Source organism: Punica granatum, chromosome 2 (genome assembly GCF_007655135.1).
Source record: "Punica granatum isolate Tunisia-2019 chromosome 2, ASM765513v2, whole genome shotgun sequence".
NCBI classification, from domain to species: Eukaryota; Viridiplantae; Streptophyta; class Magnoliopsida; order Myrtales; family Lythraceae; genus Punica; species Punica granatum.
The window spans coordinates 41,217,881-41,240,039 of record NC_045128.1 but is presented as its reverse complement, the minus strand read 5'-3'; the positions used below and the strand labels follow the sequence as shown (position 1 = coordinate 41,240,039).

Here is a 22,159-nt window from a genome sequence, read left to right as displayed (position 1 = left end):
TAATCTTGTTTGAGAAAATATCTCGTGGATTTTCTCCATTTACAAAGATCGAATCGAAAATTTTACTTAAGAGAAATAAGCGTGAAAATAGATTTCGTGTTGGTAGTCCATTCATATTTTGATTCTTTCTCTTCACTGTCTTCCTTTTTTTCCTTGAAAATTTTATAGTATCGAAAAATATTAGACATACATACTAGGCCTTTTCCCCGTGCGTTGTGCGTTGCACGGGTTCTTTTTAATATATATTTTATATTCTTTTTATTTTGAAATTCTAAGTTTTCTACAAGATTAATAAAATTTCATAATTATTATTAATTTAAAATTTCAAACAATAATTATTCAAATTTTTTATTAAAAATTACAATAACTTAAATAGTACAATAATAATTTTGCATTTCTAATTTTTAACTAATTATTTGTTTATGTTATTTGTCAAATGGTTAACTACAATACTTTGTCTTTTATTTTCTTTTTTTGTCAATTAATTATATTTTCTTATTTATATGCAAATTGATTATTCTTAAAAATTACTATCGTATGTATTCACACAAATATATGTTCTTTGTTTTTATAAGACTTGTTCATTGTATCTTAAAAATCATTATATTATCAATTTTATTTTATTTATTTTATTTAGAATGAAATTTCAAATTAAATTGTGAAATTTAGCTTTCTTACAATATCAAGAACATTTATTACAAGAGCAGTCTAATTCACAATATAAATAATTAAATTGTGAAATTTAGTTTAGTTACAATATTATGAACAGTGATAATTCTCAATAATTTAACTGTTTATAGTTGTAATTTGGTTTACTAATTTTACTTACATATAGATTTTCAATCCCGTGCATTGCACGAGTTTTATATACATGTGGTAATTATTCATAATTTCTAAAGATGAATTACTTTCTTATGAACCGTAAGAATTCTCAATAATTAATTTCAAATTTTGAAGAAATAATTTCTAATATGTTAGAGTTTAGACCGATTTCATCAATTTAGAAACAATAATTCTGTGATTGATTCTTATATTTAATTTACTTTGTGTTAATATTATCCGAGATTATTATACATATTCGTTTCAAATATAGAAACCTAATTTTGTAATTTTATTATTATTATATTTTCTAATAGCATATTGCGATATTCTCACTTAAAATATTTAATTTAAATCTTTTGCCATTTTTTTTTGTAAAAAAGTGACTTTGAGTAGTTTATATTTCAATCCTAATTATGGACTCGTATATAGGTAATATGCAAAGTTTGTTGTATGATATACTTATGTTTATTAATATAAATTAATCACAATTATATGTTGATAGCATTTATTAAAAATATTTATTATTTTGTGTAGTTTGTTTTACTATAAATATATAGATAGATTTTTTTATTGTATTTAAGTTTCTATACATTCTAACATAATAAGTTATTTATTAATTTTGATATTCGAACATGAACATCAATTTCATATATAAAATGCATTTATTGTTCTAATAATATTGAAAATGTCCAATACAATTTTTTTTCTCATAGTTAGAATATAAACTTTTTAGGTAAAATTTTCATTAACTTTAATGATTCATTTTTACTTACTTTTGATAAAATCATGGTATTATATTAGTATTTTAATATTTTCAAATTATATTATTTGGTAATTTTAGTATTCCATAATTTTCTGATTGTTAGTAAGATATTTAGGTGTCTATATTATATAATAATTATTATTATTCTTCATTTTAAATTTTCTTTTTCATAATTTTTAATTGTAGTTAGTAAGACATTCTATTGCATTTATTATACACTCATTTATGCACCCATACATTGCATTGCATTTATTATGCATCCACTGATGCACCCAAGTAAATTTTAGTAATATATAGATAATTAAATTATGAAATTTATCTTTGTTATAATATTGGGAACATTTATTACAATTGTAGTTGTTTTACTATTTTTTATTTAGTATAATATATTCGCTATAATATTTAATTTATGAATTTTTTTTATAGTCATAGTTTGGTTTGCTATTTTTACTTACATATAAATTTTCAATCACGTGCGTTGCATGGGTTTTATTTACATATAGTAATTATCCTTTTTTGTAAAATATGGTAATTATTCACAATTTCTAAAGGTGAATTACTTTCTTATTAACAGTAAGAATTCTCGATAATTAATTTTTATCAGTATATCGTGATGTTCTCATTTAAAATACTTAAATTTAGGTGTCTATATTATATAATTTTTATAATTATTCTTCGTTTTAAAATTTTCTTTTTCCATAATTTTAATTGTAATCACTAACCCTTCATATTGCATTTATTATGCACCCAAGTAAATTTTGGTAATATATAGATGGTACTAATAAAATGATTTTTTGAGAAAAAAAAATAGAGAGGTTTTGATGTATAACTCCACGCGATCATCATAATACATTTGAAATATTTTATACTTGCCGTCTTAAATTATAATTAGATTTGTTATTATTATTATTATTATTATTATTATTCTACTATTCAAGCAACACACTTTCTTCAAATATTTTATCTAGAAAATCTATAGGACATTCTACGGATTAATTTGGCACGTTAGTTGGATCATTAAAGTTTTCAAAATTATTAATATACTTATATCATCATCATTCTATAAAAAGAAGATTATCAAGAAAATTAATGTCTAACACGCTTACATTGAATTATGATCTTCCATCGTAAATTGACTGTTACGAAAGAATAATAATAACAAAAGATGTTCATCAATGTTTTTTTCCTTTTCATTTAAATTTTTAAAGTTCAGCGAGAAAATTGAAAATAAAAAAGTTTTTAAAGTTGAATATCTTTTTTTCAATTATAAAGGAGACACACGAGTCTAGTACAAAGATAAAAAATTAAACGAAATAAAGTGATACATAAGTCCCATTAATAAAAATTCCATAACCTCTTAATCCCCGGTCGACATACTGGTTATTACCCTAAAACTCATTCTTTTAAAGTTGAACGTTTTATTAGTATTTTTTTTATTTTCTAACGCCTTCTTGGGGGGGGAGTTATGAGTCATCAAAACGCTTGGCAGCATTCAAGTGTGAAGCATTCTCGCGTGCCTTCCACGCTCCGCAATAGATGACTGGACTGGAGATTTGCATTGGTGGCTTTGACTTGTGAAGTTTATCGCTTCCCTTAGCCGATCATATTTCAGACCTTTTTTTTTTCCATTTTTGTTCGGACAGATTTCATCCCATTAGAAGATACAAGATTACAAGATCTGAATCGGCAAAACACTAAAAAAAAGAAAACTTTGCATTTCTTACCTTATAATTTTCGAAAAAAATAAATACATACTCAGATGGGTAAATTATATAATATAATATTATTTTCAGTTTTATCTCATATGTACCATGGATTACTTTTTAATCATGAATCACAATTTTTTTCCGATAGATAAACGAGGCAAGAGGCCCATTACATAAAATAAACTAAGAAACACAAACTTTAATTTAATCTAGGTACAAATTGGATTTGTTAGAAAATTAATGGAATTTAATATTTTTTGAAAATTTTCCAATAGAATTAAGTCACTTGAAACTTTAAACATTACTGTGCGTTTGGTTTTAAAATTAAGTAGAGTTGAGTTCTGATTTTAATTGAGTTGTAATGATTGTATTATTGAATTATGAGTAAAAAAGTAATGAATAGTAAAGAAAAAATAATGATTGTGTTATTGAATTTTGAAAAAAAAAGTAATAAATAGTTGATAGAATTTAGTATTAAAAATTGAATTGAATGGTTAAAAAAATAAAAATTTAATAATTGTGTTGTTAATTTTTGTTGTGTAGTGAGTAAAGTTAAAGTTAAAGTTAAATTTTTAAAAACTTAATTGCAAAATCAAATGAACCCATATCTCTCTTCTATTATCGACTAATACTTTGTAGACTTATGACTCGATGGCCCTCATATTCCTCATGGTTTTTGTGTATCGATGACTTCTTCATTTCTCATTCTTTACAGCCGCAAACCTAGTTTCATAATCCTCTATTAATCATGGATGATATCTAAGCGGAGGAATATGCGATATTTACAGAATATTTGGTATATCAAGCTTGAAATGTATTATCATATATCAAGAAATGCTTTTTAATTATCGAGAAAATATTTATTTTTTTCAAAATTTTCTTTAATTGTATATATCACTCCATACAAATAATATATAAACGAATGTCTAAGACTCGTTGAATATAATAAGAATAAAATATAATAAAACTTATTCGTGTGCTTTAAAAGTCGATAAATTACTAGCTGAGAGCTTTAAAAAAGTGAAGTTGTGGTGCTTCTTTATAAGTGTGCCTCGACTTATATATATATATATACACACATATTGATTCGACATTTACCATATTGTCGAATTTCCTATTAATTTCTCTGGCCATCTCAAGAGGCACAACGACCTCATCTTGGGGGTTGTGGGTTCCCGCAAGCCACCATCTCCAATGAGCCGCCGCCGTCAACAATGACGGAGGTTCCGACCACCTTTTCTTTCAATTTACGTATTTTATTTTATCAAATTGTAAAAGTAAATATATATATATATATATATATTACAAAAGCAGCAGTGTTATGTGATGTTAGCAAATTGATAGAAAATTTAATAATGTGATAGATGGAAACTTAAAATCAAAGTTGGTGACTTTATATATAAAAATGATCTGTGTATATTCGAGATAAGATTAAAAGTTTATAACTTTTACCATGATTGATTAAAACAATTCAACACTTATTCTGCTTAAATAAGGTCTTGGGTTCGAGTTATGTTGAATGTAGAGAATCTATTCTATGAGAATTTTACCTCTTAGTAGGCAGACTCGGTTTGACTGGATTAGTTGAGACCCAATTGAACTTACTTTTTGATGGGTCAATTAGGTTAGACTGGATTATTTGAGATCCAATTGGATTTTCGAATATAATGATTTACGCCGAAAAAAGTTGATAACTTTTTATGTATTTACCGTGAACGGGAACGGAGAATGGCGGTAACGTCTAAACGTCGGAGTTAAGAAAGCGGGATGGTCTTCGCATTCAGTAGCTGCCTCTAATTTAAATAACGGGTCGTTGTCTTTTCGGGAAGGGCGTTGAAAGATAAGAATTTTTATTTTATTTTATTGATTTTCCTTCTTTCTTCATTAAAATGTCCAATTTAGATGATCTGCATGTGCAAGCAGAATATTTACCTGATATTTATGTAAAGGACGATAACTTGATGCTAAGGATGTTGGGAAAAATCCATGGGCTTACTTGAGACTCGGGCCCATCCGCAACTCAAAAGCTTAAGCCAATGGGTTGCTAGACCATTATCTCTTATAAACCTATGGATTTCCTCTCAATTTTTCCATGTGGGATTACTTCCATCACCCGCCCTCATCATTCTCCATATAGGAGAGAAACCGGCCCAACAATTCCCCCCCATTCTCGACTATATGGAGGACTTCGAGCCGGGTTTTTTTTACTTCCGAACTCGGATACCAATTGTTAGGCCCTTACCATTCTCCATATAGGAGAGAAAACCGGCCCAACAATTCCCCCCCATTCTCGACTATATGGAGGACTTCGAGCCGGCCTTTTTACTTCCGGACTCGGATACCAATTGTTAGGTCACGGCCCAACAATTCCCCCCCATTCTGGACTATATGGAGGACTTCGAGCCGGGCTTTTTACTTCCGAACTCGGATACCAATTGTTAGGCCATTCACTAGCCACGAGTTCCACACTCGGGCCTTGGCGCGGTGTGGGTTTCCACGCATAGCGTGTGCACTTCTCCAGGATCGTTACCTTGGGCTTTGATACCACTGTAGGGAAAAATCCATGGGCTTACTTGAGACTCGGGCCCATCCGCAACTCAAAAGCTTAAGCCAATGGGTTGCTAGACCATTATCTCTTATAAACCTATGGATTTCCTCTCAATTTTTCCATGTGGGATTACTTCCATCACCCGCCCTCATCATTCTCCATATAGGAGAGAAACCGGCCCAACAATTCCCCCCCATTCTCGACTATATGGAGGACTTCGAGCCGGGTTTTTTTTACTTCCGAACTCGGATACCAATTGTTAGGCCCTTACCATTCTCCATATAGGAGAGAAAACCGGCCCAACAAAGGATTGTCAAATTGCCAATGATTAGCAGCTACTGATCTATTTAGTTTTGAAATAATATACGATTTTGTTCTATTTATTAAAAAAAAGATTTTTTCTTGGAGAAAATTAATCGCTGATGGTATCAGACGAAAATGACCGTGCCATATCGGCTCATGGTTATGCACTTCTACAGTAAAATTAAACAGCAAGAGTAATTTTGAATATTGCAGTACATATGTTTTGCAAGCTCAGAGATCATCTGCTCGGAAATTTGAAAATGCTGAAGAAAACTCGCCGAGGTAGGTGCCATTCGGATACCATTAGAGTATATATCCGATGCTAGAATGCGATTCCTTCATTCATTTTAATTTTGGGAGAATGCGATTTTACTGCTCAAATCCCATTAGAGTCACAGGCAACAAAACAGATTACATATTCCACAATGCATAGAGGATCAGAGGACGAATATTAAATATCGTATCCGAGGATATCTCGACAAGGGAATGATCGAGATCTAGAAATATGTTCAGACTTCAGAGTAATATGCACGGCCTCATTTTACGTCTCTTCTTCTTCAGCCTAGGGGGCTGCAGAACGGCCTTAATCGCAGCATCAAATACGGTTTTCACATTCTGTAAAGAGTGTTGAAATTTCGAAAAAAGTTAGCTTGGTTTCTTGTGTGTGTATAATTCCAGAGAGAGCTGCAGATACAAAAGGGTAAACCTGTTGAGTCTTGGAGCTGCACTCTATGTAAGCAGCAGCTCCAATCGCCTTCTTCAACTCCTCACCCTGCACGAATGTTCAATTCCATTAAGAATAATGGCCACATTAGCATGGATCAGAGAACGATGGGAATGGAAAGATTTGTTCTTTCACCGAGGTCCTGACTCGAGTGCACTTACCTGAGCAGTTGTGATCAGTATGGCATCAGGATGGTCGATCTGATACTGCTTTTCATCCCTTAAATCTACAATCACCCACATCAAAAGCATAAATTAGATTCTAACACGAGCATGATCCGTTCATAAGTTTGAAGGTGCATAGGATTACCGAGTTTTGTTCCAACGAGAATGATTGGAACATTCGGGGCGTAATGCCTGAGCTCCGGAACCCACTGTAGAAACCGAATAACCATGTTACTGAGGCGTGAAGTGAGAGATATGCAAGAGAAAGTTATGTTGGCTACTCAGAGGAAACGATCCACCTTTTTCGAGATATTCTCGTAACTTGCTTTGCTGATGAGGGAAAATGCTAATAAGAACACATCTGCTCCCCTGTAACTCAATGGCCTCAGCCTGTTATAATCCTCCTGCCCTGCATTCGCCAAAACCAAAGATTTCCCAGCAGATGAACAAGAAGGTAGCATTCAGAAGCAGTTGCCCAGCTATCGCTTCTTTACTACCATGATGACCCTCTCAGCTATTCCGACATTGACAGTAGAAATGCAATTACAAGGCCATCTCTATGTCCATAAAATACACTATCGAAAAATGCGTCAGACAGCCGGTGAACTGTCCTAGTCTAAGAGATTATAAGTTTATGAAACAGTAAGAAGTGCCTATCAATGGGAACAAACGAAGCTCTGCTAAATCCGGGAAAATATGAGAATGAACGAAGGGTACTGACCAGCAGTGTCCCACAGGCCAAGGTTCACTGTGCTGCCATCAACAGATACATTGGCACTGAAGTTATCGAACACTGTCGGCACATAATCCTGTAACAGAATACAGAACATTCAAGCTTAACTATCACAAGTTCGAAACATTTTAGGTAAAATTAAGAGGAGGAGATTATAACAGAGAGATTATTACAGTAGGGAAGGTATTGCTGGTGTAGGAGATGAGCATGCAAGTCTTGCCCACGGCCCCATCGCCAACAGTGACACACTTGATGAACCTTGCTGTGTTCATCATGATGTGCAGTAGTTACTTCTTAACAGATCTCCGACCGATCTCCTCTGTGAACTATCTTAAACGTGCTGTAGATCGATATTCTTTTTCGAAACCTCAGCTTTTTCCTCGGAACAAGCTGGGTGGTTTGAGTTTTGAAATTTTGAGTGGAAATGGGAGGGGAGGAGGAGAAGTATAGAAGGAGGGGGAGAGGGGAGTTTAATGAGTGAGCCCACCAAAGGCACCAACTTTTGCTGCTGCCCCAGCTTTTAACTTTTGGAATGATGAAATTATGATGATTTGCAGTCTTGTTTGGCCCTGAAAAAGCTCTTCCTTTCCTGTTACTTCAAGGGGAAGGACAGCCACAGTGAGGAAGCATGAGGAGGGAAAAAAGAGAAATTAAAAAAAAAATCAAAAAGAAAAAGGACAGCCAGCCAACAAACAAATGGAGGGGATTGTTTGGTGCTGGTGTTAGTTGGTTAAGTGTTGGACAAGGGAAGAGGATTAAATGATGAACACTGGGGAATTAGCCTAGGCAATGATTCATGGTTTGAGACAAAAAACATCGAGAAAATGAAATGTAAAGCGTAGCGGAAAGACAGATAGGGTGGCCACGACCGTACTTGTTCTCGACCTGATATATAAGAGAGACTCTGATTTGTTCCCAGAATCATTCAATTCCACCGCTTTTATTTGGTCTCTTTAGAGATTCCAATAATATTGGATGATGATCCGCCCCCATTGACGATGAATGGGGCCGGTTCAGCGAGTTCACTTTAGGATGCGATATCGAGTTATTATGACGGTCAGTTAATGCTGTGAATGCGAACAACTCAAGCTCGTATCTCTTTAGAACTCAAGGACAAGAAAGCTACGGGCCTACAGAACGGATCCTGGTCGAGTAAGGGCGTTGAGTCCTAACACACACCGGATACTTTCTGGAGTTCTATGGGATTTGGTACCCCGTATGCATTTTGGGCCGGGCCAAATAATGGATGCACTCATTGAATTGGGCCAGGTAGAGGAATGACTTTTTGATGGGCAAGCCCAACCCACCTAGAGATAATAGCCTCGAGATTGAGGCTGTCAAGGGCCCAAGCCCGTTAATGGATAGATTAGTGATAATATCGGAGATCCATCTTCGCGGAGGCACTTGGATATGGTTCGGAAGAATATCGATCGAGTGTTTGGAAAAGTAATAACTAATCAAAATGTTTGTAAATGAGAATTTGTGGATTCGTTGTGAGTTCGGTTTCTGCTTTCAAGTATTTTGATGGTTGCTACACACCCAAATGGTCGAATAACACTCGCCAAATATTTGTTCTATGGTTCGATAGATTTTCCAATCCTTATGGGTAACAAGGATTTTTTTTCAAATTTTAAAACACTATCTAATCAAATTGATTGGAGATTCCAGTGCTTATATCCCGATTCTGGAATCAATTAACTGCATGTCACATAGATTCTGGAATCAGTTTTAAATGTTATATCGATTCTAGAATCAGTTTGATGAAAAATAACAGATACTTTGCATACCGAGATTGAATTTTAAACAACGAGTATGGCTTACATACTTTTCTTTTTTGAAACTTAAAAATAAAAGTTATATCGGGCTAAAGTTTAAATTCTGCATAATCGGCTCTCGAAAATTAGAGGACTTAATTTCATTAAATTAAATATTTAAAGAGGGATTTAGTGATATAATTAGATATTAGATTTACAATTAATAAAACCTCTATCTCTTATTCTTCATATGATTTACCTAATAAAACCTAATCAACCCCAGCTCACAAGATGTATTTGTTTTATTTATAAGCCGCAAATAATCTTTACGTGTTTAGGGATAGATTTGTCATAAGCTACCGTCCTGCGTATTATTTATTCTTCTATTAATCCAATTCCTACGCACAAAACCTCCACACAACATATTCGTCAAGGTTGTTCCTTTATTCTCTTCACCTTAAAACTCTCCAAAAAAAAAACATCATCCAATTTTTGTGCCCTAGCCCCGTTAGCTTAGGATCAGTGTGAGTATAGGGAATTGCAGTGGCAATTAAATTCCGGTTTCGAACTCATGCACCCGCAGCAGAATGGCGGTGTGGCGGCGGTGGCAGGCCAGCCCGCATGTGCTTCTTGCAAGCACCAACGGAAGAAGTGCGACGAGAAGTGCGTATTGGCCCCACACTTCCCCGCAGAGAGGAAAGCGGAGTTCGACGCTGCCCAGAAGGTGTTCGGGGTCAGCAACATGTCGAAGATGATGAAAAAAGTGCTGCCAGAGCAGCGGACGGACGTTGCGGAGTCCCTCATCTGGGAGGCCACTTGCTGGACTCGGGACCCGGTGCAAGGCCCTAGGGGCGAGCACAAGCAGCTCCAGCACGAGCTCGACTACTACAAAGAGCTGCTGGCCAAGTTCCAATGCCCCCAGAGGTTTAAGCCCGCCCCGGCCCCAGCGACGGCCTTGCCATCAGGGTCAGCTCCCGGTGGGTGGGGATACCCCAACACCAGAAACCACAGCCACAGCAACGGCTACCGCAATGAGGCCAACGGGATAATCACTGGCAATGGGGCCAGCAGCAATCATGCCAATGCAGTTAACTTCACTGGGGGGCATCAGATTATTAGCAACGCCACTGCTCCTGCTACTGCTCTGACCTATGTTCACGACAATGGAAGCTCGATCATCGACCCGAGCCCATATGGCTCTGCTAACAGCAATGGACAGAGCCGTGAGACTGTAAGTCATCAGGAGAGGGAGATCGCATCGTCCATGCGGCTGGCAACTCAGATGCATCCGTCGCACCACCGGATCAATGGTTTCAATCATCAGCAGGGGTATTACGACTTTCCAGGTAATCATCAATGATATTCTCTAACCCAGAGGACCACTCTCATTTATCGCTTCGCCGAGGAGGCGATATAGTTCGATCGATATGATACATCCATTAAATCTAAGTAGCACAGTTCATGCACATCTTAATTAATTATCAGGATCTTATTTGTTCAGTTATCAAAAATTGTGCGAAACGTTACTTTTACAATTTCGAGATGGAACATAGATTACTTTCCCTCCCAACAAGTGCCTTCTCAACATTCGAATTCGTATTCTCCTTCCTATGGAAATCGATGTTGCAAACAATTCAACCAACAATTTGCTCCTAATTAAAATTATTGAGGATCATGTTGGTCTTTTTTCATCGAATAAATTAATTGTATGCACACAAATCACTGGAACGAGTCTTGGTGATTAATTTCAATGAACGGAATTAACTTGCAGGGCGTGAATTGAAACTCACTTTAAAGTATATCACGATCAGATCGAGCCGATCCTCCAACACGTCATACAATGAGTGTAGCTGTGGTTTTAGGGAAAAATATTTATATGCACGTGATTTGTTGCCATTTAAATACCAACGCTCGCAATTCTTTTTTGGGTTTTCGGGCGCCTGGAATTTAGTATTTATACCGTGTCATGTTTTGGGATTTTTCCTGTAATGATATAGGAAGTATATATCAATATTGATCATTGATTATATATTTCTGGTTTCTCTCACAGATGAGTCCCATGGAAATGGAAAATATTAAAACGATCTCGCGATCAAAATTTTCTTTGTATGGTACGTGGGATTCCAAATTAGTAATACTGTCCGAGTTTTTCCCTCTTTGGAATTAGACCGTGACAGTTCGAAAATGATCATTGATCTCACTATTGTTTACTAATTCTATGGATGTATGATATTGATGTTGCAGGTACATAACATTCAAGAGGAACAGAAAGCACTGCAATGATCAATACAATCGGGGACAGGATTTTATTTTCTCTATCTAGTATACAAGCAGGATTTAATTTCACGTCAAATTATATATACCAGTGTTGTTTAATAATTAGAATTGATCGAACTATATATAAGCTGATGTATATTTCAGTTTTTCATTCATTTGGATGTGTATATCAAATGGTATACGTATTCACCAGACAAACTTGAGTATTATATTTTGTTGACGAGGAAAACGATCTTTACTGGGGAATTAGTCTGATGAAATATTGAGATACTCCCATTGTAAGATATAAAATATCATTGCTGAGCTTAGGGCACTGAGTGAAGAATTTAAGGTCAAGAGATTTTTTTTCCCCAATATGCGCTCTAATATTTAGAAGTTCAGCGTATTTCGACTAATCCAATTTGATTCAAGTCGGCTCATTAAGGGATAAAATTACTCCGATCGTGGATTTTCTCCAGTGACAGCAGAAAAAGCAAAAATTATTGAAGAAATTTGAGCTATATTTTGTAGAAGGAGTAATAAAAATACTGTACTAATACGTGATGGTCATAAGTCGTGAAAACTAACCGGGGCAAGCCTTGGTATATCGGTTTAGAGTCACACGAACTCTAAAACAATGGTACGAGACAGACTGACAACATACGTCATTAAAACTATGAGAAGTTAAGGAAATTCTGATATCAAGAGTGGGATGTTCATGGTATGTTTACTTTTTAAACTGTTATATATTTCGTGTTATGCTCATGTTTAATAAAAAAATCTATAAGTATAAAAATTTACATTTAGAAGAATTTTGTTCTAAGTATACTGATTCCGTTCAGTCACAAGTCTTTGGCTTTCCGATATTAAGGGAAAAAAAATAAAAAATAAAAAATTTTGCAAAATTGGAAAGACGAAAACCCACTTGGCGTGGCGAGGAGCAGTTGACCGGGAGCACGCAAATACAGCAGAAGCCTCTGTTCGTGTCGACGTGGGGCGGACGACCCAATTGACTTGTCTCTCTGGGTCAAGTCCATACTCCAAAGGTGAGAGATTGGAGCTTTGCTCCCTCGATAATGGCCACATTCCACTCAGCAGAAGCAGCTCGGAGATCGCCCGGATGGCCATGGGACAGTCAAGTCTCCGCAGCCTCAGTTCCGTCTTCCATTTCTTCTCTGCTATTTTCCTCTTTACCTCGGTTCACTCCCATTCACCACTCCTCGGCGTTCACCCTTCAGGTACTCTGTCTCCCTCCCCTCTCTCTTCTCTGAACGAGTTTCAGTCACTTTGGTGATCTGGGCGTGGGATATTTCTGCCTAATTTTTTTGTTCTTGCTTTGCAATGACGAAATGTTTCTGGGTTCTCCGTTTTATCGGCTTAGAGTTTCGATTTTGTTTTCCGCTTCTGTCGTCAACAGATGAGAAGTACTACGGAGCAGAGGTCATCAAGTGCAAGGACGGGTCAAGATCCTTCACCAGAGACCGGTTGAACGACAACTTCTGTGATTGCCTTGATGGAACTGATGAACCCGGTAATCATCTTACTCTGTTCTTCCCTAATCGGCATGGAAAGCTCGTGCTTGAATGACCTAGCTTACAATGACTTTGGTTTGGCCTAAACTAGATCAGTTTCTGTACATTGATAAATGGCATTGGGAAATGTTATCGGCACTGTGTGATTTGAATTTGAGTACTGGGAAAACCAAGGTGAGTTGGCTGTATTCTAGCGGTAATATAAGCTGCATGACGATGCTGTCCCTTCAAGCTAAATTGGCTGTCAAGGACTCAAGGTTAAATTTCTTTAAGACGAAGTTTCTAGCAGATGAGCTATAGATGCTATTGGAGTCTAGTGCAGATGGTGGTAGTGAGTTATCAAGACAGGTGATATTTCATGGGCATTTTACTAGATGACTAAGGTCTTGTTGTTTAAAGGATCACTAGAAGACACCACTGAAGGGTTATACATGCCACACAACTTGCTAATATATATTTTCCCTTTCATTTTTCAAATGTCATATTGCAATTTTTCGATAAAATGTAAGGCAGTCTGATCCAATAGCTATTCATAGATGTTGTATTCGCACCTACTTGACTTTGCCACAGAATTTGGTTGTCTCATTGTTTCAATCCCTTATTTTCTTTACATTATGCGATACTTGTGCCAAGAGAACTTGAATTCTTTGAATTTTTAAAGGATTACATAATTGAGTTTAAGCTACCTCGGCTCCTCTGCCTTGTTGAGATAATAAAACGTGAGATCTTATTCGACCTCTTCTTTCTTTTCCATGTTTCTTAGCATGCACGATGTTATTTCCCAGATTATCATCATTAAATCAGAAAAAGAGATCGTATTCTTTGAATTCCTAAAACATTTTAAAAGGTTCAGTTATTTTATGTTGTTTGATATACTTTGCCATGTGAGTAGTTTCTAAATACTTCTTTTTTCAGGGACATCTGCCTGCCCAGCGGGCAAATTTTATTGCAGGAATGCAGGAAGTACGCCTAAGTTCATTTTTTCTTCTCGAGTAAATGACGGTATTTGTGGTAAGTAATTGATACCTTGCTGTCCATCCTGAGCATCACCCTTCCTGGCAACTCTATTACTATAAGGAATTCAATTGTGTCCAAAAGATTATGCATGTAAGTAACAAGAGGTTCACTTAGATGGCAGGGTAATTTACTCCTTTGCTTGAAATCTTATGTTCGAATCTTATTGGGAGATCTTGGAATGTGATCCTTGTAAATGCACTGGGCTAGGCAGGAGTAAAGCCTAAGATTCCCAACCATTGCAAGAAAATAATAATAATAATAATAATAATAATAAGAAACTGAAAAGGGGGAAAAGAAAGAAAGATGCATGTTTTTGGTGATGCTCTCCTGCCAGCCCCAACAACCTATTGGACGTGTTCGCAACTTTTTAAATTTTCATGGTTGGATTTTATATACAGATTGCTGCGATGGAAGTGATGAGTATGAGGGGCAGACCTGTTGCCTGAACGCTTGTATCATGGGTGGGAATCTCCAGTACAAGCCTGGGAACTATCTCGAGACAACCCGCAATACAGTCGAGATTGAAGGGTCCAATAGTGCAAATGATCACCCTGACTACATGATTCAAAAACTGAAAGGTGCATAATCTGATTTTCTGATTCAGGAAAAATAGAAACTCTAATCTCCTGCTTACGGACTAATGATTAACTCACGGTGTCGATGCCTCAGGGTTGAAGTTTGTGCTAATACTACAGGTGATCCTCATCAGTTTGCTGCTGATTATTTGGATTTTCCGCCGGCGTGCTCGGTCTAAAAGGAGACGTGCTCGTTGAGTGGATGCAGCTATACCAAGTAGATACTGGTAAGAATTTCATCCTGATAGAGTAAATTTGAAGTTTAGGATAATTTTTAAGTACCAATGTTTATTGATTCCTATTTTGTGTCGTGTTTGGTTTTTTCAGCCATATCTGTCATCGTCACATCCGAGAACTTCTGAAGGCTATGAACGAGCCTCCAATATAATTGCTACAGGATATGCTCTACTATTTCATGATGCTCAAAAGTGCGCAAGTGGATGCGGAAAATCACCTGTTCCTCGTGCGTGATTCTGCTGGCCATTCAGCTTAAAACAGGAAGATCTGAGAAGTGTACGCGGTTCCTGTTCTCGTATTAAAGTTATGTGGAAATTCCAAGGGCAAAACAATGTCTGGAACAAGAGAAAATATCTCTCTATTTTGCTGTTGACAGTTGTTCATTTGCTTAAGATCTTAGGAATAGATACACAAAAACCGGCACTGCAAACCATGTTGCTGCACATTGCAGTATTTCTGTAATCTCTCTCTTTTTGCAAGAATTTAATGCAGAGATATGGTCTTGCTTCTGCAGGATTTAGAAATCCATAACTCGAGTTCCGGCTTCATTGTACTTTGATCGTCGATATTATCTGAAAATCTCTTCTGTGTGACGATCCTTTTTACTTAAATTAACAATGCCAGACAGTTTTTGCATCATATATATTTAAAAGAAAAGAAAGAAAGAGGACGAAGAAAGACTGCAAGTAAATACCATCACATGCCCATATCAACTTGCAGAATACTTTTATATGGGGCAGATGCTCGCTGTAGGACACTTTCCTGGGATGAAGGGTATCCCTTTAATTTCCTCTAAATCATGATTGCATATTATCAATATTCAGATTAAATTAACCATTCAGCTCGGAACCCTTTCGACAATTATTAAAAAAGGAAATTTTTTTCTTTATTTTTTTTTCCTTTTTATTAATTAAAGAAAGAGTACGCAGAGGAGAGGAACATAAATTCTGAGTGAGGGGTCATCGCCATTTTCATGGCAGTGGAAGCAGCTGGGAAAGAGGATAAAGGAGAAGAGGGCACGTACCCTACATGTGGGTATGGTTTGGGAACAAAGAAAAGAAAGGCAATTAGATTGGAGGGGCAAATATGCAAAATGCAATCAAACTTTCACATGGCCATATGGCATTGTGACTCTCCTTTTCTACACACGCTAAGTCCCACAATTTCATCACTCATCTTCCCCCCCCCACTTATTATTCTCCCTATTATCTTACCATTTCTTTGCCCCCCCTTTTCTTTTTCAGTGTTTAATATTATACCATCTACACTATTATATTCTATCGGCCGAAGACACTGCCCCATGTATATAGTTCATATTATATATACTCATGGCCCACAAGACGGTGCACTATGTCGAGTCAAACGATCTTTATAGACAAAGCCTAACGCGTAATGTTTTATTTCCTTGAATAAATTTTAAAAGGGAGTATCGAAAAGAAACTCTCGACATTCTTATGTACGATCTCAGGAATTATCATGGATGTCCTGATGTGGCCCATCATGATGCCGAAGACATGCGAGAAAATATTAGGTGAATAATACACAGCTAAGTGGCTATGTAAAATACCACTCTCGAATGACACTTGTCCAATAAAGAAGAAAAATAATTGTGTAGTAAGACATTTATCATTTGGGAATTGAGTTTTACACAATCACTTGATTATGTATTACTCACCAATATTTTCTCAAGAAATGCAATTCATATATCCACGATCTTCTCATAGTACCACCGCCTTGACACAGACATTAGTACTAAAATTACGCGATATTGTTCTTACAGAGACAATCAAGTTTTTAAAGAGATTATGCCTTCGCTTATTAATGCGACTTACGCCGTCTCAAACTATATCCTAACTCGACGTATTAGAAGGATTTAGAGCTCCATAGAGACATGTAATGCGGTATCCGGACACACGACGAAGAAAGCCATCCCCGTAGTCAACCTCCCGAAACATCATCCCACATTCCAAAACGCATCATCTATTATTTCTCCTAACCCGGTCATTCAGTTTCAAACTGACATTATACTTATCCCGAATAACAGATAATTCTTATGGTCATTATATTATCATATAGATAGAGGCGATGAAGTAGTGTGTCGGGAATACGAATTAGATGCCGGTGTTCTCTCGCTCGGCTTCGACATATGCACTGATCGTCCTTCTAAAAAAAAAAAAAGAGGGTCATAAGGGCACGTGGCTGCAGATTCCGTTTATATTTACTATAACAAAAAAACCACCCCACTTGGGGAGGCGACTTTCCAGTAATACCGTTGATGCCCCCAACCTCCTCCCCCCCTTCTCTTCTCCTTCCCCCCTCCTCCGACAAGACAACAGCTGTCGATAGCTGTCGTCCTCCTCCCTCCCTCTCGAGTCCGATCTTCGCCTTCGCCATGTGAGGCCCCCTCTGCACACACATGCACATTCCCATTACTCAACTTCACAACCCCCCCCCCCCCACCCCCTCAAAAATGGACCAAAAAGATTGTGTACCATTAGAAAAGTAAAACAATTATTTAGAACAATACCGGGATAATTGATCGACTCGAGAAATCAGTTCGGATGGTATATATACGAGTTTGCTCTAATTCTGATTGTGATTTTATGTTCGGATCTCTGGGAATAGGTCGTCTTACATGCGTTATATACTTGTTTGGGCTGACTATAAGAAAGATTTGGTCGTAACGAATGCTTACTACTCAAAATTAAAGTAAAGAAATCGCCAGAATGTCATTCAATTCAATGACAAACTGAGTTTGGAATAGGCTGATTTTATCTGCAAATTCAGTGATTTAAAAGTCACTATAAGAACTTCATGTACAGGGCGTTGCAAATGCCTAAATAGGTGGAAATGGTGCGATCGCTTTTTTTTTTTTTTTGTGACAATCACTTTTTTAACCTTTCAATTGTAATTATTAATGAATAAATGAATAATTTATTAGTTATCCAACGATCAAAAAATTGATTCTACTATACAATTGATTGCATCTTAGATCTTTCACTAACAAGTCTTTGTTTCTGGCTGTAGGATGAGGGCAAATAAATAAAGAAAAGGAAAAGGAAAAAATTGAAAAGAAAAGAAGCTAAGATGTAGATAGATATGAAGATATGATAATGGTTGTAACTGAATATATATATATATATATATAATTAAATCATTATATAGTTTATATATAGGGATCCTTCTTTGGGAGGGTTCTCTCTCGTTTCGGTCATTTCCCACCAAAGTTGAAGCTCAGCCCTATAAACATTCACCCCACCATCTCCCCATGGCACAATTGCCTCCCAAGATCCCCAACATGAACCCCCACTGGCCCGATAACTTCCTCTTCGCCGGCCACCACCACCACCACCAGAAGCCGCTCCACCTCCCGCCCTTCATGGCCGCCTCCAAAGCCCCTGCCGCCCCGGTGCCGGCCCAGGGCAACAATAACGGCAATGGCAATAACCCGTTGTGGGTGGACGAGTTCCTCGACTTCTCCCATGCTAAGCGCAGCGCACACCGGAGGTCGGCGAGCGACTCTATTGCATTCCTCGACTCTGCCTCGCTGCTAGAGGATGCATGCAGGCTCGGTGCCGGCGCCGGGAATAACCCGGCGAGCGCGGGCCCGGGGTCCAATGCCGATAGTGGGTCGGACTTCGACCGGTTTGACGACGAGCAGTTCATGTCCATGTTCACGGACGAGATCTCGCCGCCGCCGGTGAATAAAAATAACGATGGGACTGCGGCGGGCCCCCCCGTACCAGTCTCGTCCTCGAATCCCTCCACGCCGACATCTGATCACAACAGCATCAACGAGGAGAAGCAGCTGTCGCCGCAGCCGCTCGATCACCAATTTCAAACGGATCAGCAGATGGCGACGATGATGAAGAATGAGGCGGAGGAAGCGAATAGCCCTTGCGAATCGGATACGACAACGCAGGCTGGGATCACCGCTGGTGCTCCCAGCACGGCCACTGCAAATGCTACCGGCTCGAGCGAGAGGATTTTCGATCCTAAGCGGGTCAAGAGGTAATTAAAGTGATTAAATTTTAACGTGAAATTTTCAATTAGGCATTCTCTTTTCTTCTTAATAGTTCTCTTCTATATGTAAATGGTGTATCAACTTTTTTCTTGCAATATTTCCTCTAATAATTTTTTTTTATGAAATATTGTTTTATCAAATCTACTCCAAACAATTTCAACCATTACATGTTGCTCATCCATCATATATCACCATCATATATGTATGTACACGCAGAAAGAAATATATATATTATTGGGGATCGAGTTAAATGTCCTTCCATTCTAGTCAAAATTTTGAAGTCGGGTTATCATGTTAACGTGTAGCTGCTAATTAATTAAATCTTCAGGATCGATAGCCATCGGATGAGAATTCAGCTAGCTAGCGATAATTTAAATATTGTACGGCACTTATAATGCATCCTTATATAATACTTCGTTTTCCCATTCCGGTTGAATTGTCAACATGCAAAATGCATGCACGTAGTCGAAAGTTTTTGATGACGAGTGACAATTATTGTTCTGTCCAATGATTTCGATTCTGCAGATTAATAACTTAAGTAATCATTATTGATTTCTGTCTGGGTAATTTGCGAACCAGGATATTAGCAAACAGGCAGTCCGCCCAGAGATCGCGAGTGAGGAAGCTGCAGTACATATCGGAGCTCGAACGAAGCGTGACGTCATTGCAGGTTGGCATTAGCATGCAATATTATCCTTAATCACACGATCATTTGCTAATAATATATCATGTTAATACATGCCTACTGTCTAAGTCCGACATGTTCTCATAGTATGTTCCTGCTAAATTAATGAAGGCTGAAGTCTCAGTGCTGTCACCACGAGTCGCGTTTCTGGACCACCAACGCCTGCTCTTAAGCATCGACAACGGCGCTCTTAAACAGAGGATCGCGGCTCTGGCTCAGGATAAGATTTTCAAAGATGGTAAGCAGCAATTAAAATTTTTTTCTCTTGGTTACAGGGGAACGTGAGAATTGAACTTAAGATCTCTTAGTCTCGAGTCGATATCTTGATCACTACACTAAGATCCCTTCCTCAAGCAGTAATTAATTTCACTTAGCAGAAACAAGTTAGCCATTAAATTAGAAATCCATACAATGCAATATTAATTTAGAGCTAATTGAAAGCTAGCTCATATATTGATTTCAATTTTATTTATATGCAGCACATCAAGAAGCTTTGAAGAGGGAGATAGAGAGACTGAGGCAAGTGTACTCCCAACAAAACCTCAAGAACATGGATAACAACAATGCCGCCCCTCCGTCATCTCAGCCACCCATCTCCGACGTCCCGACTACGAATACAATGGAGGAACAGCTAGCTTCTTAATTAATACTCTTCGACTAATTACCCTTTAAAAAAAATGGAAGGGAAAATAGAAGATCGCACACATACATAACTCTTATCTATCAAGTTCAATTATTTCTTGATGAACTTTTTAGATGGAAGAAGAAATATCGTCACATTTTTATTTGTTATTTAGCTTATTATGTTATGATCACTGGCTGGATTGCTGGAATGCCCTCATGATCTCATCTCGTATGATTTCATCCCATCACCCTCTGTGATTATGCTCTATGGATCCACGTGATTGGAAGGGGGGGCCCACCGAGGATAAGCATGATGGGAGGCCAGAGGGGAACACGTGCAGCTGGTGATTGATTAAGCAGTGCTAGGGCTCGGGTGGCGATGATTTTTAATTGTTGTACTGTATGTATCAGTAGTTTATAATTATTACCATTCTTTTTATTATGTCATTTTTCGCCATTTTGATTCCTTTTTTTTTTAATTTGTATTTGGATATTGGGAGGAAAAGGTTTTTTTTTTTTGGTGAATAAGGAATTTTTAATGAATTAGTGGGTTTGTGTTGGGATGGACAAAAGTGGTGTCAGAAGAAGAGTGCCTGTTAGCTGTTGCATTTGTCTTCCACTTTCTTTTTAAAATTTATTTTTTGGAACTTTTATTTTATTTATTTTGTTATTTTTTTGGGGGAAGCTCATGGGTTGTTTGTGAATTATTGGATTATTATATCCTTTCAAGTGGTTTTCTTCTCTGATGTAATAAATAATCACGCTTAACGGAAATTGTTCAGTCGACTCTTTTGTGTTTTTGTGGAGTACCAGATTTATTTGTAGATGACAAAATCTGCAGACAGACAATCGACTATATTGTTATTACATGTCATACAAGCATCGCATCGCACGCGACATGCAGTTGATTGTACACACTTGCAATCACTGTTTGTAGAGTTTATCTTCCACAAACGAATCCGAGAGTACGAAACAAATGAATCGGAACATCGGTATGGCAGTCCACAAAAGATAAAATAACGTTGAAGGTCTGATGAATGAACCTAAGAAGCTCCGTCATACTTAGTTATTGTTGTAAACAAGACAACTAGATCCGTCATACTTAGTTATTGTTGTAAACAAGACAACTAGATCCGTGCATATGCACAGGCTAGAAGTAATTCATGTCAACAGATTATGATTGTTTAAAATCTACAAATATGAAAATTAATATTTAAATGGAAGATTGTTGAAAATGACAAGTTATGTTTACATGCCGACTTATATAAGAAAAGTCAAGAATGTAAGAGGAAACCTTTTCTGCACTTCTTGCTGCATAATCAAAAACATTTTTACACGTATAGACTTATATATTACAGTACAAAACTGGAGAAATATCTTAAAGAATGAAATACAATTAAGATTCATATGAAATGCTAGTGAGTTAAGATAATAAAACGCCTTATTTGAATTCACTATGTAACTGCAACTGTCAATTGATCAAGAATCATGAACTATATATGGATAGCTCTACTTAAATAAGATTTCTAGCTTTTTTTTCCACGAATGCAATTTCTAGCAAGAGCAGACAGATCAGAAGCAAGGGCATCACCATCGGATCGGTCTTTGCTAGTGGAGGTGGTAGCACAATTGAAGAAGAATACTCTCTTATGTTTTTGAATGCTCTCGCCATATTGATCTTGCTTGTGATGA

The 22,159-nt window shown here is 36.9% G+C and overlaps 4 protein-coding genes across 4 annotated transcripts; 3 read left to right on the top strand and 1 right to left on the bottom strand.

Moving 5' to 3' along the window:
• Nucleotides 1–6,457: 6,457 nt before the first annotated feature.
• On the bottom strand, nt 6,458–8,284 carry LOC116195578 (rac-like GTP-binding protein RAC2). The gene is made up of 7 exons (XM_031524841.1): nt 7,937–8,284; nt 7,752–7,839; nt 7,330–7,439; nt 7,176–7,239; nt 7,028–7,092; nt 6,849–6,914; nt 6,458–6,757 (listed from the first exon to the last, which is right to left on the bottom strand). The coding sequence occupies exons 1-7, from the start codon at nt 8,036–8,038 to the stop codon at nt 6,659–6,661; spliced, it is 594 nt and encodes a 197-aa protein (XP_031380701.1). The 5' UTR covers nt 8,039–8,284; the 3' UTR covers nt 6,458–6,658.
• Nucleotides 8,285–9,994: 1,710 nt separating this feature from the next.
• On the top strand, nt 9,995–11,769 carry LOC116194015 (protein ASYMMETRIC LEAVES 2-like). Its single transcript, XM_031522747.1, has 2 exons — nt 9,995–10,863; nt 11,762–11,769. Exons 1-2 carry the CDS (start codon nt 10,089–10,091, stop codon nt 11,767–11,769), a joined length of 783 nt encoding a protein of 260 aa, XP_031378607.1. The 5' UTR covers nt 9,995–10,088.
• Nucleotides 11,770–12,728: 959 nt separating this feature from the next.
• On the top strand, nt 12,729–15,662 carry LOC116194142 (glucosidase 2 subunit beta). The gene is made up of 6 exons (XM_031522875.1): nt 12,729–13,011; nt 13,191–13,304; nt 14,221–14,316; nt 14,721–14,900; nt 14,992–15,124; nt 15,225–15,662. The coding sequence occupies exons 1-5, from the start codon at nt 12,894–12,896 to the stop codon at nt 15,093–15,095; spliced, it is 612 nt and encodes a 203-aa protein (XP_031378735.1). The 5' UTR covers nt 12,729–12,893; the 3' UTR covers nt 15,096–15,124; nt 15,225–15,662.
• Nucleotides 15,663–18,313: 2,651 nt separating this feature from the next.
• On the top strand, nt 18,314–20,676 carry LOC116194591 (basic leucine zipper 34-like). Its single transcript, XM_031523440.1, has 4 exons — nt 18,314–19,145; nt 19,738–19,828; nt 19,955–20,081; nt 20,323–20,676. Exons 1-4 carry the CDS (start codon nt 18,403–18,405, stop codon nt 20,484–20,486), a joined length of 1,125 nt encoding a protein of 374 aa, XP_031379300.1. The 5' UTR covers nt 18,314–18,402; the 3' UTR covers nt 20,487–20,676.
• Nucleotides 20,677–22,159: the final 1,483 nt, after the last annotated feature.